The 16271-nt window shown below is 43.4% G+C and overlaps 1 protein-coding gene across 14 annotated transcripts; it reads right to left on the minus strand.

The window, feature by feature from the left end:
• Positions 1-8782: 8782 nt before the first annotated feature.
• On the minus strand, positions 8783-15975 carry LOC105050905 (uncharacterized). Of its 14 annotated transcripts, none has more exons than XM_073261752.1 (6): positions 15560-15973; positions 15152-15300; positions 13887-14028; positions 13733-13801; positions 11766-13622; positions 8783-9354 (listed from the first exon to the last, which is right to left on the minus strand). In XM_073261752.1, exons 5-6 carry the CDS (start codon positions 13570-13572, stop codon positions 9053-9055), a joined length of 2109 nt encoding a protein of 702 aa, XP_073117853.1. In that variant the 5' UTR covers positions 13573-13622; positions 13733-13801; positions 13887-14028; positions 15152-15300; positions 15560-15973; the 3' UTR covers positions 8783-9052. The 14 variants fall into 14 exon arrangements, with proteins under 14 accessions (XP_073117853.1, XP_073117850.1, XP_073117847.1 ...); XM_073261749.1 differs by lacking the exon at positions 13733-13801 and adding an exon at positions 15079-15116 and having other exon boundaries at positions 13887-14034; positions 15192-15300; positions 15560-15971; XM_073261746.1 differs by having other exon boundaries at positions 13887-15300.
• Positions 15976-16271: the final 296 nt, after the last annotated feature.

Genomic DNA, 16271 nt, shown 5'->3' on the forward strand with positions numbered 1-16271 from the left:
GGATGCTACAGGCTTAATGAAACCTCCCATATGAGTCGGGAGGGTAAGATTTATTGACGTGGTCTCTCCTCATATGAGACCCACCACCTTAAAATAAATTAAAAAAAAGAGAAGAAAGTCACGTAATCTGGGTGGAGCGCGGGTAAAGGTAGCAAGTGCATGGAATAAGGGAGTGTGCAGAAGCCATAGTGTGCTGAGATGTGGAAGCTTTCTTGTGCATAGAAAAAGAGTCTGTAATGGACTCTACCTTTTTGCCTATAAAAAAGAGATCATGTGTAGCGAAAATTTAGTGCAGGGGCAAAATGGTAATTTTAAAATTTTTTCAAAATTATTATTTTACAGCAGAATTATTAATTAATCTCATTAATTAATACTAATTAACCCTATACTAGGATCTAAATATGATACAACAGCATGCATTTAAATTTGAAATTCAAATTTGAATCAGTAAACCTTTTACAGTACTGTGTTCAGAACACATCACCTTTTGCGGGTAGTCGATCATCGCAATCTGATCATCGTCAGGGGGCTCTGATCGTCACATCGCAGCCACATAAATATCTGGCCTCTGCGGATCGTCCACACGAAGCTCCCATCTGATCAGCTCCTCACGAATGCTAGTTCGTGATTTCATCCTTTTGATGGCAGATGTTGATCAAACTCCTTCGATCAATGTGTGCCGACTCCTCGGATGCTCTGGATCGTTTGCACGATTGCTTGAGAGGCTGATGGATCTCTTCCTAAAATTTGATGGACTCACGACACTCGTGGCACACGAATCTCACTTCCCAAACCAGAGGTAGAAACCCTAGGGTACACCTAGAAACCCTGCGCTCAATTTTCTTTCTTTTCTTTCTTTTTCTCTCGGAAGGTTTTGGACCTTCACCTTGCGCACAAACTTTCCTCACGCCCCAAAGTTTCTCTCTTAAAATTTTTACGCACGTCCCACCTTTCTCCTCTTTTTAAAACAATGTCGAACGTGTCTTATCCGCGTGAGAGGATAAAGATAAGTGGTTGCACATTTGAATTCAAATCAAATTTGAATTCAAATGCAAAACCAACTCATCCCTATCCACTTGTGCGTGAGAAGAGAAGGGGCGTGAGTTGATTTGTGCATAGAGAGTTTACACGAGAAATATTTTCTCGTATAAAATATGAGGTGCACAAGATAAGACCATGGCGCATGGATTAGTTGGTTGCTCATTCAAATTCAAACTTTCTTTTGAATTTGAATGGCCAACCAACTTATTTTTATCCAGATATTTGGCACACAAGGGTGGGCGTGGGATGGCTTCTGCGTGGAGAAAATTCACGAGAAGTTGCTTCTCGTGAATTTAAATATGCACAGAAGAAGTGAGGTGGCGCAGGGAGAAAAGTCAAGGTGGTTTGAACCTAATTGAGCCAACCTAATCTAAATAGGTTAAGCACAATTAGAATAAATTAAATCTAACTTAATTAGGCTTAATTAGGCTCAATAAAATCCTAATCAAATCAGGAATTAACTAAACCTAACCTCTGATCAAATCAGGGACTAAACCACCTTAGCGATTAGGTCAATATTTAACCTAATCGGGTCAATCCAAACTGAATCCAATTCAATTGGACTTGATCCAAAAATAATTACTCAATCAAATTGAATTAATTAGCGATCAAATCACTAATTAAACCTCTCATAAATATTGAGTCCAAATCCGATGGGCAATCAGGCATCAGAGACCATCGATATGAAACCCTGATCAAAGAGTTCAAATTTCAAATTCAAAATTTAAAATTCAAAATTTTGATCCCGGTACCCAAAATGTGTGGAACTCATAATCAGAGAATCCTAATTCTCAATCATAGAGTCCCAGACACATAAGACTCATAATCAGCCATCTGATCAGAAAGGAACCACTAATGTGTGTGACCCCGCAGGTTCGAACCTAAGCCGGTAGCACAGGAACCAATTTCTGTACTAATCGAAGTGACCATCTAGCAATGGTATCCGACGACCGGATAGGTCGAATAATTACAATCGCAACATTCAGAACCTACGTGAATATGGTTACCGTATAATTCATCCCTTTTGATCCCTGTATTTAGGACGACTCAGGGTTAAACTGTCAACCCTGATGATATCATCCGAATCGTGCTCAACTCAATTAGTCCTGTGACTCCTCACTAGGACTACCCTGGCCAAGATTTTACTAAATTGAAACACGACTGTACACAGCTCCTAAACTAGAGTGGTCAATCCCATCTTGACACATGCACCGACATGTCAAGTACTTGACTACACCCAGCAGCCTTCCGTCATTGAATTAGAAATTCAGGTAGTCCAGTGCCTAAGTGCAGTGAGTTGCTTGCAAGTCACCGTGACGGTCTCAGGTCGGAGGGACATTTATACCCATATCCCATCGGAGCAAATCTTGACAGCAGAAATAGCTCCGGAGTTGGTCACGTTCAGTGCAGATGTACCATTACATCTCACCTGTATGCCATAGAAGTGTCTCCACACTCTTTGGTTATGAGGACAACCAACCCATATGGCACACAACGACCTATGCTCGATAAACATTGTCGTCCTTGGTAACAACGTATCATTTGGTCGCGAATATTTTTAAGGACTAAGCGACAAATCCTCCTTTGTCGAGTCTAAATAGTCCTAAGGACTTCACCACAACACAGGAGTTCATTAGAAGATGAAACATTTGTGATGAAAAATACCAAAATTTATTTATAATTCATGTACTAATACAAAAGGAACACAACCGTCAACAGGCTGACGATTGGCTTTGGGACACTATTCCCAACATCATGGACGTGAACAAAACATGAGGACGAAAAAAAAAATTCGTGAGAAGGCTAAGAGCCACCAAAAAGGGAAAGAGAGAAGAAGAAGAGAGGCTTAGAAGGTGCTTCGTTCAAGAAAAGAAGATTGAAAAACGTCGATTGAAGGAGTTCGCTCAATCTCGGATTAGAGTTATTCCATCAAGAAAGATTTTTCTGGAGAATTGTTTAATCTTGGATTTTTTTTCTTATATTATAAGTGGTGTTTCCAACATGGTATCAGAAAAAAATTTTGTACACTCTAAATTGTTATTATAGTAAAAAAAAAAAATTTCTCATCCCTATATAGATATAGGCTTCGATCAAATCATAAAAAAAATTTTGATATTTTTATGATTATTGTAATTTTTTTATACTTGTCGTTGGCGTGCTTTTGCTTTACCTATTATTTTCGGTACTCACAACCCCAACATGAGCCACTCCTCGTCCCTCGGAGGAGCCCACCACCTAGGGACGTGGTGTTTCCATTCCTATTATGGATTCCTAGGAGGCTAATATTTTGTTAAAAAAAGAAAATAAGAAAATAAGAGATCAAAAAAATCCAGCAAATGCGAGCCACCTCATGCGCTCAAGCCCATGGCACCTGGTCCCATGCAATGCAAAGGGCCGGCTCAAGCTGGGTGTGTTATTACCCAGCGGGGTCGCCTACTTGACCTCTGAGATGTTAAGGGTCTGTTATTACCCATTCGACCTGGAAGAGCACATTTGGAGCATTTGGTTGGCTCAAAAAGGAGCTGAACTGAACTGCCGCTTCTGATCCAATTAAAGGAAAAGGTCCAAAGTGGCTTGGGTCCACCGAAAGCCGGACATTCTGTAAAGTGGGCTGGAAACAACTTCAAAGTGGGCTCCCACTCGGTCCACTTATATCCAGGCTCCAAGCTTGATTCAGTTGGTCTATTATTTTTTTTTTGGAGAAAAAAATTACATAAACATCTTCTCCAATTTAATTTAATTTTATTTATATTTTATATTTAAAAAAAAATATTAAATTAATCATTTTAGTTATTGATATGTTCTAGTATAGTCCAACCATCTATCTCCATTAATAAAATTTTATAAAATGATAAAAATACCATTATCTCCATCTCCCTCCCCCCTTCTTCCTCCGATTGATCTCCTTCTCTCTGCCAGTGTCTCTCTTTCTCCCTTTCCTTTCTCCTCCTTTCCTTTCTTCTAATCTATTTCTCCTCCTTTATAGCAGCTCCCTCCACCTCTATTTATTCCTCAATGTCCTTCTTTTCTTTCTCATTCATTTCTCCTCCTCATCCTCCTCTTTCTTCAAGCTACCCATAAAACATCCTTCTCCATTTCTCCTCTTCATCTTCCTCTTTCTTCAAGCTACCCATAAATCATCCTCCTCCATGGCAGCCCCCTTCACCTCCTCTCCTTCTTACCTTCCTCCTCTTCTTCGTTCTCATTCTCTTCTCCTCCTTATCTTTCTCCAAGCCATTTATTGCCAGCAGCCTCTCTCCCCTCCTTCCATTCCTGCTCATCCACTTCTCCCTCTCATCCTCTTTCTGCTCCAAACCTAATTATCCCTCTACCTCCTCATCCAACCTATCCATAAGCCATCTACCTCCATAACGGCCCCTTCCATCTGCGCTCTTTGCTAATAACCCATCATTTCCTCTTCTCTTCCTCCACATTCTTTTCTCCTTCTTATCCTCCGCTACCAACCCATTCCTCTTCCCTTCCTCCCTATCCTTTTCTCCTTCTTATCCTCCTCTTCCAACTCATTTCTTATCGGCGGTCCTTCTTTCCTCATCTACTTTTCATTTTTCATCCATTTTTTCTTCTCATCCACTTCTTCTTCTTATCATCTTTCTCCTTCAAATTCATTCATGAATAAAAAATATTTTCATCCATTGAAAAAAAAATAATATATTTTATTGATAAAATGAATGACTGAATCATAATAAACTTAATATATCAATAATTAGAACCATCAATTTGCCGCTTCTTAAAATATAGGGAAGTATATAGGGGTGAAAGAGTTCTTCCAACGATGACGTCCCAACACATGTTTCCATTGTGTTGGGTGGATGTCTGGCCAGGACACCACCTCCCAAGACCTTTTCAGTACCACGCGATGCAGCAGGAAGAAAGAAGAAACAAAATAAAAGAAAAAACAATCAAAATACGTGGATCAGCCACAAAAAGGCTCGCCTCCACGGGGCATGCAAACTTCACTATGAAAAATAAATTTTACAAGAGGAGACCTCACCCTCAACCCTTGTACACCCAATTTTCTCTCACCTGAAGTTCCCCTCACAAAATCTCTCTCTCTCTTGGAGACCCCCCTGAACCCCTGAAGAGCCTGGCGACCGCTGTCCAGGAGCCTCCTGCTCCTTCTCTCACAGCGCCCTCACCTCTCTCTCTCTCTTCAATCGGGTTCGTACGGCTCTGTACGGCGAGAAACCGAACCCTCACCCCTGCTCTGTTTCGTCACAGGGCTTTATAGACCTTAATCATGACTTAGATCGTGATTAGGACTCCTTAATCAACCCAAATCACCTCCCAGACCGTTCGATCAAGATCGGGAGCCACCCATACCATCGGATCGCGCTTCGATCCACGGAATAGTGCTGCGGACCGCAAGAAACGTGTGGGAAACGCCCACGCGGTCCACTGGCCCCGTCGTGGACCCCCCGGTCCACAGTGGACCGGGGCAAAGGGGCCGCGGGCCCGGGTCGCGCGTCCCGCACGGGCCTAGGTAGCGCGCCTCCACCTGCGGCCGCGCCGCTACCGCCCGCCGCCGGTCGCCGCCGGTCCTCCGCCGCCTCGATTCTCGTGCCGACTTCAAAAGCTCGTATCTCCTCCATCCGAGCTCCGATTCAGGTGATCTTGATCTCGTTGGACTCCGTTTTTCACCGCGAACCTCGCTGTCGGCTCAATGTGGGCTGAATCTCGAACGTCAAATCCTAACAATCTCCATCTCGACTCGATATTCGGCCTCCTCCAAACTCCGAGAGCTTCTGGATCTTCTCGCCTCCATGCCCTGGGGCAATCGCCTGCTGATCATGGATGGGCAAACATGGGAGTCGAGCCAGGCTGCTCGATCCCATCTCCATCGTATGCTGTGCTCCTCCTGACCTGAGACCTGCTCGGGGCATCATCCTGCGGCAATAGGAATCTTACCTTGCGATGTCGCCTCTCGTCCTCCCGAGTCTCCTGTCTCGTGCCCGATCTGCCTCCTGGAGCTCCACCTCGTTCTGGGCTCCACCTGGCTCCCGAAGCTCCACCTCGCACTGGGCTCCCTGCCAGGTAATAATATCCTCTGCTCCCCTTCTTCCCCTCCAGCACAATCCTATCGCCGCGTAGCACCCTCAGGATTCCTCCACCAGCTATCGTCCTGTAACCTCTCGAATCCAGTCTGCTAAGTGAGATAAGATTCTGCCTGAAATCGGGTATGTATCGGACCTCTCCCAATCTCCTCACTGCACCATCATGTGTCCTCCAGCTAACCGTCCCAATGCCTCTGATCGCACAGCTCGATCCATCCGGCAGATATACAGTGCTCTCACTGTTCTCCAGGGAGTCAAACTGCTTCTCTCTACAACATACATGATAGAGGCATGCATAATCTAATATCCACTACTGGGAAGAAGTAGATACCTCGTCAGATATCTCCAGGACATCTCCATCTGAATCGCTGCCGGCCGTCGCTACAGCAGCCATCGTCCGATTTTTCAGTTGAGGGCAATCTCTGTCTAGATGCCCCAACTCCTCACACCGGTAACACCTAGTTTTGCTCAAGTCCCTCCTGGACTTAGACCGCCCTCGTTGCGATCTCCTGTCGCTCCGTCTACCGCCTCCTGCTCCTCCAGAAGCCACCAAAGCTGAGCTATCGCCACTTGAGCTCGAAGCTGGGTTCTCCCTCCTGAGAACCTCGTTCTGGAGTATCACCGCGGTGACCTCGTCCATCTTGATAGTGCTCTTCCCCACTAAAAGAGCAGTCACCAAGGACTCGTACGAAGGGGGAAGTGACGCCAGCAAAACCAGCGCCCTGGTCTTCTCCTCAACGTTCTCGCCAACGCTGAGAAGGTCGGTGAGAATCTTCTGGAAGTGGCTCAAATGCTCCTGCACGCTCTGTCCCTCAGTCATCCGCAGTTGGTAAAACTGCCTCCAGAGGAAAAGAGTGTTGGTGAGAGACTTCGCCATGTACAACTCCTCGAGCTTCGACTACAGCACCGTCGGGGAAGTCTCGCTCAGCACATGGATCACCACCTCATCCGCCAGGTACATGCGGATGGTACTCACTGCCTGCATCTGTAGCCGTTTCCAATCCCGCACCTCCATGGTGATCTGCTTCTCATCGCACAAGAGAGCATCGATCAACCCCTGTTGGATGAGCACGTCCTTCACCCTTGCCTGCCATAAGGAGAAATTGCTCTTACCATCGAACTTGTTGATCTCCATCTTGATTGTTCCTGTTTTCTCCATCTTCAGTCTTGCTCACCACCACTGCAATCTGCGTCCTTGTACCGCCTTGCTCTGATACCACTTGTTGGGTGGATGTCTGACCAGGACACCACCTTCCAAGACCTTTTCAGTACCATGCGATGCAGCAGGAAGAAAGAAGAAATAAAACAAAAGAAAAAATAATCAAAATACGTGGATCAGCCACAAAAGGGCTCGCCTCCACGGGGCATGCAAACTTCACTATGAAAAAGAAATTTTACAAGAGGAGACCTCACCCTCAACCCTTGTACACCCAATTCTCTCTCACCTGAAGTTCCCCTCATAAAAGCTCTCTCTCTCTCTTGGAGACCCCCCTGAACCCCTGAAGAGCCTGACGACCGCTGTCCAGGAGCCTCCTGCTCCTCTCACAGCGCCCTCAGCTCTCTCTCTCTTCAATCGGGTTCGTACAGCTCTGTACGGCGAGAAACCGAACCCTCACCCCTTCTCTGTTTCGTCACAGGGCTTTATAGACCTTAATCACGACTTAGATCGTGATTAGGACTCCTTAATCAACCCAAATCACCTCCCAAGACCGTCCGATCAAGACCGGGAGCCACCCATGCCGTCGGATCACGCTCCGGTCCACGGAATAGTGCCGCGGACCGTGAGAAATGCGTGAGAAACGCCCACGCGGTCCACAGGCCCCGCTGTGGACCGCCCGATCCACGGTGGACCGGGGCAAAGGGGCCGCGGGCCTGGGTCGCGCGTCCCGTACGCCTCCACCTGCGGCCGCGCCGCTGCCGCCGGTCCTCCACCGCCTCGATTCTCATACCGACTTCAAAAGCTCGTATCTCCTCCATCCGAGCTCCGATTCAGGTGATCTTGATATCGTTGGACTCCATTTTTCGCCGCGAACCTCGCTGTGGACTCAATGTGAGCTGAATTTCGAGACGTCAAATCCTAACACATTGTCATGGTACGGTAAAGCTCTAGGCAATCTAATCCAAAAAAGAAAAAAAAGGAACATGCACGGTCGAAGAATACATCGAACGCAAATATACAATGTACCAGAGTACACCGACAGCCTGTGACACGAGCCAGTGCACAAGGAAGCATGGTGCAGAAAACAGTGTTCAAGTTCCAGCAACAGCAGCAGCAAAAATGGGAAGCACTTAAATTGGCTACCATAAGAAACGAAAGCAAACTCAAGACCGGAGGGACGTCCTGTTGTTTAGACGTTTCACCGAGCACATCAGGTTTTCCAAAATTCACGGGCATTTTGGCCTCTTCTGCCGCCCCCAAGGTACCACCTCCTCTGCGATCAACACAATAGATCACACAAATCAACCCTGCTTCCGGCACCTTTGGCATATCTTCAGTTTAGCTACGAAGATCACCTCATAAATATGCACAATTTCAGTGTCGCAGAAACCAGTTATCATAATGTATAGCAGCCAAAAGACAAACTCCTTGAAAAAAAGAAAACAATTCAAACCCAAAGGGATAACTCAAAGAAACTAATGAGTCATAACAATATAGAAACTCTCAGTGATGCTATTGAAGACCGTTTCTATTTACCAAAAACGTGGGAGCCAACATCATATGAAAATTATCCATAATTTTAGATTAGCACATACCTGCCCACCCGACACGGATTATCTTAGAATCTCAGAGAATGACCTGTCTGGTATTTTGTTTGACAGATACATAGGCTGAAACTGATCAGATGGGCAAACTCGGGTAACATAATATGAATAATGGAAAAAGACGGAGATACAGATGTTGTTGACTACAATTTTCGCCGAACTATACAAGTCTGGATTTATACAAACGAGGCATTACCCTCTATCACCCAATCATCTGACGGGTTAAGATCCTCTTGGTAAATATAGCACCTTTGCTCCCTGCTGGATGGAGAATGCCATAGACGACGATTATTATGGATGAACTCCATATCACGGAACCTCTGTTGCTCGATAAAATTCCTTCTCTCTGCATGCAACTGCTCAGACAAGCCCTTCCTAAGCTTGTATTTTGCAGAGCCACAACATGTCTGGCTTAGGATTTTAATGGCAAGCCTTTGCAATTCAGGACTTTGCTCCCCATAAAGTGACCACCAAAGAGCTGAAAATGCAAAGGTACAGGAGATTCTCAGAGTGCTGATACATGAAAATAAGAATCTACAATTTCATGTACAGGTCATACTGTAGATGTGATTACAGAGTCAGAAGAAAAAACTACGTGATGCAGCATCCCTATCCTTGACAATATTATCCATGGGCAATATTTAAAAAAGCAATAATGATATCATGACAATATCCATAAGCAGTTTTAAGAAAACTGTAGAATGGCCAAGGCCGCAGGGAAGTGCGATAATGATACACGGTACATGAAAGCTGAACAATATGCATGCGATCTCTGACATGCCAAGATTAAAAGTACAGATTCCTAAAAGTTTTGAATTATATTCAAGTCTAATAACCCTTTTTTTTTTTCATTCTACCTTGGAAATTAACCTTAAATTTCACATATTTGGTAGTCTCAAGGACTTTCATGTAAACTACACCTGAAGACACCATTGAATTAGTAACAGGAGAATGCAGACTGGTGTATATGGATTATAATCAACACCTGCCTGACTTAGCCTCAGACTAGAATAAGTTTCTCTTGCAATGGACGTTGAAAAATATCTATAAGTATGAAACTCCTAATTTGAGCATTTTTAGATCTAGGAGTAAGAATCCAGTTCAGCTCTGGTGGGAAGAGATTCCAAGACCACTGGATAATACGAGTATATCAGTTCATAAAATAAGATTTACATGAACCTTCAACGAATTGGAAAATGAGTAAAGTCATAAACTTTGAACATAGGCATAGGCAGATGAACCAATGAGTTGGAAGCAGTCAACTAGTAATGTGATTTCGAAACCCACTATTTCCTCAATTATAATACTTTAATCATTGTCTTGCAACTTCCACTGGCCACATAAATTGAGGTTACTAATGCGATCCTAAATTCTGCCTCCATATCTTGCTGATAAGGGTTAAAGCGATTCTCACCTCCAATTATCACATTAATTACACTCACATATCTATCTTATATAAGTTCTCATCCCATGTGCTAGCTCTCCATTCTTGATATTGTTAAATGCACCAGTCTAACCCAAAAGCTGCTAAGTGTGTCATCTTGCCGAATGACTTCTAAAGGTCATCATTGCTTAGTGCCTTCATATTAACCCAGTGGGAGTTTCTATTATCCTACCTAGCTCAAAATTTTTTGTTTGTTGATCATGTCAAGCTATCCATCCACTCAATTTAGTTCCCATAGTCCAATTTTGCTCGTGACACTTCTGTCCTTTCTGCTTGCCCTATCACACACATGCATTTCTAAGTTTTGACTTTTGGCTAAACAATGCCCCTTCATTTAAATTTATTTCATGTTTCCTCAATAAATAGCACTGCTCTGACTTTAGGTTAAGTCCTGGGAAAAGAGGAGGAAGAAAACTCGAAAGACTTGAATCAATGATGGTCCTTTTTATGATAGATTCTTTTTTTCCTCTACTTAATGTAATGTATTACTAAAGCTATGTGGAAAACACTAATTTATACAAGGGTGCCCCTCTGTTTCAATTGACATCTCAGGTTGAATAGTAAAGTTGTTCTCTCTTTCTTGATGGTGTCACTCCTCCAACCCTAGATACAACACCTAGTAATCTATTATTTTATTGAATATTAACTGCATTGTTGCCTATCCTGTTAGCTTTTCCCCTTGTTTCCTTTAATTGATAATTCAAATAAAGCCAAAACAAGCATGTCAAGGTAATTTATAGCAAACCTGATTCCAGTTAAAACTCTATAAGACCTCCATTACAATTTACAAACTAACCAAATACTAGACCTTCAATCCATATGTGAAGTCCTACGTTCCATAAAAGTTTCCAATGAAAACTCAATCCTCCATAAGAGTTTCCAGCCAGCTTAACTTTTGTTATATGCATTTCTAAACACATTCAAATCTTTTAATATCCTTGTCACCTACCTTCCTATATCATTTTGGATTTCATATCATCATTTCTTGATTGTCCAGCATCAACACATTGGAGATCAGCCCCAAAAATCTCTTTAACAAATTGATTGTAACGTATATATAGGAACTTAGATGCATACAGTTAGAGACTTAAATGCCTATCAGGAGCAATTTCATCCTATAACAAGATCAAAGACAAACAACAAAGGAGGGAGTGGCCTTAAAATATGCCATGGTAGGATTGTCAAAGACTTGGCAAAGTCACTGCATATTTCGAACATCTTCCAAGAATGCTCTGGCTTCCTCTGCTTCATCATGAACATTCTCCAATGATGTGTAGCATACACCATTTACCATAAAACAATACCAAAAAAAAGAATATAAAAGGTAGAATAATGACAGCTGAAGCTGTGAACTAGTCATGATCAACTCCTGTGACAGCCATCTTGTTGCCATCCTCAGATTGATGAAAGGTAGCTCTAAATAATTTAAGAGATATTTTTCTGACCTGGTGGAATTTGTGCTCTTTGATCAACTGCCTTCTCCTTGGCAAATCCACCGGAAGCTTCTCTATAGGCATCAAGCTGTAGAACTATCAGCTCTTGGTCATGTTGGTCTTCAACCAAACGGACGATGCAACACAACAGTCCATTAGTAACCTCAGCATCGACAAAGAAATCACTTGAATAAAAAAGTTTTGGATTTAGAAAGTAAGCAGCAGAATGAATAGGGCTATGAAGACAGTTGTCCCATATGCAATCTATTGTAGACCAAAAGGGCAAATATGTTGCTTCTTCACCTCCTAGATTTGTTCGTATTTCTTCCTTAGCCCGATCCATGGCATCATATAAAAACCCCATTGGAGCTTCGTCACCTCGATTGATTTGATACAAGACACCAAGAAGAGGATTTGTGACCTTTAATATATCAGCAGCAGCCGACCAAAACAAGGGACCTTTTACCAATTCAGAAATATAATTGCCCTTAGTTCTAGAAGCCCAAATGGAGGCATGCCACATTGGTGAATTAAACATATTAACTAAATTTTCTTTCTCAGAGATCATGTTTTTCAATGTAATAAAGGATGCTACTGACTTCAAATTTGATGATTTGACAAGATCTCTCCCTTGAATGTGCTTTCTCATCAGTTCTAGAGGCAGTGCATGACTGTAAATGAATCTTGTGATGGTCTTAGCATCGGCTAGTACCTTCTTCACATGATCCATCAATCCTATTTTCTCCAAAATCAAATTTATGCAATAATCCGCAGATAATGTCCAGAATATAGACCTATATTTTTCCACTAGTTTCTTGCCTACAGCCTCCATGTAACATGATGCATCATGAGCAACCACCTGAACTACACTCTGGGCACCAACCTCATCAATTACCTTACTAAGCAACAAAAACAATGCATCAACATCTTGAACCGCATCCGACACATCCACAGATCTTAAAAATATTGTTCCCTGGGGGCAATCAACAAGAAAACGAAGAAGGTTTCTGCCCATTTGATCAGTCCATCCATCTAGCAAGATGCTACACCCGCTTCGCCCCCAAGAATGCTTAATAACTTCCACATGACAAAGAACTTCTTTTACTTCCTGCTGGAGGATCCATCCCTGAAGTTCGTTATATGTTGGAACTTTATACTCGGTTCCGCAGCCATGGACAGCATCAAGCATTCTCTGAAAAGAAGGTAACTTAATCCCAGCAAGATCAATACCTGCCTCATAAAAGAAATTACCGATACACCTTGACACAAACAATACCGATTCATTCTTTACTTCTTCCTTGACAACTGTATGTGCATCTTCTGATATGCATGTAATGCAACCATTGGTGCCCTCTGCTGAAGAAGGCACCGGAACCTTCTTTCCCCTCCCCAAGTAAGTTGGCTTGAATGGTTTGAGATGACAACTACTTCCATTAGCACCCTCTACCTGGACATCTGCAGCTTTTTTCCCCTTATCTGAAGTAGATAGTTGGGTTAGTTTCAGTTGGCAGCGTCTCGGTTCCCTAGATGCAGGAGACAAGTTCCTCTTCAAAGGAAGATCTGGATGATATATTTCCCCTACTTCCTTGAGCAGCCTCTCTTTCTTCTTTTCGAGCAAAGCCTCCCTCATCCGTTCTTTAACATCAGCTGGAACTTCAGTGCATGCTGTCACATCACTCCCAACAGCACCCAAATGGTGCTTTAGACGGTTAAAACCACGGACCTCCTTTGCACAATACTTGCATCTTACTCTTTTTTTCTCCTCATCCATGGCTATTCCATGTTCCTCAATTTCTTCTCCTGCTTCAGTCGTAGTCATCCTCTGAACCAGAAGATTCTGTTCAGAATAGTTTACAATAAAGCCTTCACCTGAAAGAAATGATGGAACAGCTGGTTAACATTTGATTGTAGAAAAGTTTGTATAGAAGTCATGTGATTTGAATCTCATTGCAGCACAAAATATGAATTCAATGCATTACATTGCTTTCAGCTCAGAAAAAGGCCAGGTCAGTCAAAAAGTCGCATATATGTAAAGTCTTCCAAGAATGCTGGGAAGAACATACTCCTCATTGTTGTAATCAATTTCTTCCTAAAAACAACACATATAGATGATGGTGAAAGCAATAATAATACCTGAGAGAAAGGCATGATTTTCGGTAGGCAGATTGACAAACAAGTGGTGCTCAATGAAACCCTATGTGAGATGGAAGCGGGAATTCATTCGCGAATGAAGAAATTCCATAAGCACGCATGAAGACTCCCCCAGTAGTCCTCTCTGGAACTAGATAGATGGACAAATAAAAGAATAGCTTAGATAATCACAAGGAAAGAAGGAGAAAAACAACCAACAATGTCACGTAGCTATGCCTATTTGTAAAGTATTCATCAGGGAAGGTGCTGGGGAATTCAGGAGGCAAGGAAAGCTTTAGAAAAAGACAAGATGCAACTCTTCGCCAAAATCCTCCATGCCTGTCGGTCTCTTTGTTCATGTTGTTTCTCCAAATCAGCCGAGTTATTCATTTCTTATCTGAGGAAAGAAACGGGCCAAAGCCCAATCCAGCTAACATCAAAAGTATCAAGAAGTACAGACACAGTTGGCCAGAGCTAACCAAGAACCAAGAGCACACCCTGAAAACTAGTAGTTACATTTTTTTTGTTGTTGACTATTTTGCACATGCACTGTGCACACCAAACATACTCATGTGCCCAGACAAGCGACTGAATAATGTAAAGTCATGGTTCTTCGAACGATAGGCAGGCATTTGATGATGTGTGACATGAGATAATTGCCTATCCTTGAGGATTACAGGATGTGGGTTGCCAAAGAGGTAACACAAAAAAGAGAAAGAAACAAAAAAGAAAAAAAATGTGACAGGATGAATGAGAAGGGCTATTATCGACAACCAGAAAAACAAATTACACAATAGACATTGGTTAAAGAACACAACACATAGCAAACCAGAAATAGAAGAGCAACAAACATAATTCTGCTAGAAGCACGACGGACAAGGTTACGGGGAAAAGAGAAACTTTTGCAATTTTGTGGCTGCAAACAATCTCGAGTTAAAGGTGAAACAATGGGCAACTTCGCGGGCGCAAATGCATGTCTGCACTAATCCAGTGATTAAAGCACACGTGCATATGTATCATCGGTTAGGATTTCTTGATATCGTTATAGTTAGCAGACTCAAAAAGCTTTTCCCATCAGGAGTCCACATTCCAACGAAACAACGTGGGTTGCTGAGGGAAAGCTTTGAAGATAAGTGGTTTGGGAGCAACAACGCATGGAAAACAGGAGGATGGGACAAAAGAGTTAATGAATCACCGGATGCATGTGATGTGCATCAAATGTTGATATCGAGACTGCACGACAAACAGAGGCACAAGTTAGGTGCGACCTTGCAGAAACAAAATCGAGAGGGCCGCGCCATCCATTACCGTGGCTGCCAGCAACCAGTCCTGCTAGACCCTCCGATACATAAAATCAGAACGTGAAGCTGCGGCTGAACCGATGACGGTTATGCGAACCCATCCATCCGCCAACCATCTGTTTGAACATAAACCTCGTCCTTGTCAGCGGCACCGCCGCAAGCATATCCTGAAGGAGATACAAAACGCGGAAAGAAGGCGAGGACCAGAACGTGCATCTTTTTCAAATCGAAGCAGCAAAGAAAGAAAACAAGGAACAGGGGAGGAAGAGGAGGAGAGAAGAGGGGAAGACAAAGAAAAGCAAAAACAAGAAAGAAAAAAAAAAGGAAGGAAAGGACGGGGGACCAAATTAAGGAGAGTAAAGACATCGGACTCACCGAGGACAGAAGGAGAGGTAGTTGCTTAGAGATCAACGGCCGGAGACGATGCTGGTGCTCCTCCTGGGAAGAAGAAAAGCCGGAGCGCGCGTTGGATGGGAGAGAACCCGCACACAGAGGAGAAAGAGAGAGAGAGGGTATTAAAGGGCGAGCAGCGAAACCCTCCCGCTCTCTCACTCAAATCGGGGCCAGAAAAGATGGAGTAGGAGTGTGAGAGGGAGGAAGTGGGGAGGGCAAAGACTGAGAACAGAGAGAAATAGTACTGAAATAGAGAGACGCATGGAGAAGGGGAGGGACCGGGAGGCAGGTCCTGGAAGAAACGAACGAGAAAAAGGGGGCGGAGGCGGAGGAGTAAGCCGACGGGCCTCAGCGCCGTCAGGATTATCAGCACGCATTCCTTGAGATTCGCTCTCCTCTTTGTTGCTGTGTCTCATGCCGGTCGTCTGAGCAGCGGGATTGCTGTCTTCCACGTCGGACTTTAAGGTTCGTGTGTGTCTTCCGGATGATCAGACTCATCATCATGTCTCTATTGTGAATCGCAAAGTCTATGGTGAAGGACAGGTAGATTGTGTGGAAATAAAACTTTACTCCATGATCAGAGGCAACGACGGGGATGGCAACGGGTAGGCTGCAAACAAAATTTACCCTATCCGAATCGAAATCTGAATCCGTTTAAAATTTTACCATCAGAACCCATCCGAAATCCAACACG

The sequence above is a fragment of the Elaeis guineensis genome, chromosome 8, assembly GCF_000442705.2.
Source record: "Elaeis guineensis isolate ETL-2024a chromosome 8, EG11, whole genome shotgun sequence".
NCBI classification, from domain to species: Eukaryota; Viridiplantae; Streptophyta; class Magnoliopsida; order Arecales; family Arecaceae; genus Elaeis; species Elaeis guineensis.

What these genes read in the sequence shown, in the direction of transcription:
- LOC105050905 (XM_019852566.3), bottom strand. Translation starts at nt 15,188, where the DNA reads ATGGATGGCGCGGCCCTCTCGATTTTGTTTCTGCAAG. An exon ending in CTCGATTTTGTTTCTGCAAG is followed by an intron (nt 13,623 to 15,151) that starts GTCGCACCTAAC and finishes CATTTCTTTCAG; the next exon opens with GTGAAGGCTTTATTGTAAAC. An exon ending in AAGAGCACAAATTCCACCAG is followed by an intron (nt 9,355 to 11,765) that starts GTCAGAAAAATA and finishes TTGCATTTTCAG; the next exon opens with CTCTTTGGTGGTCACTTTAT.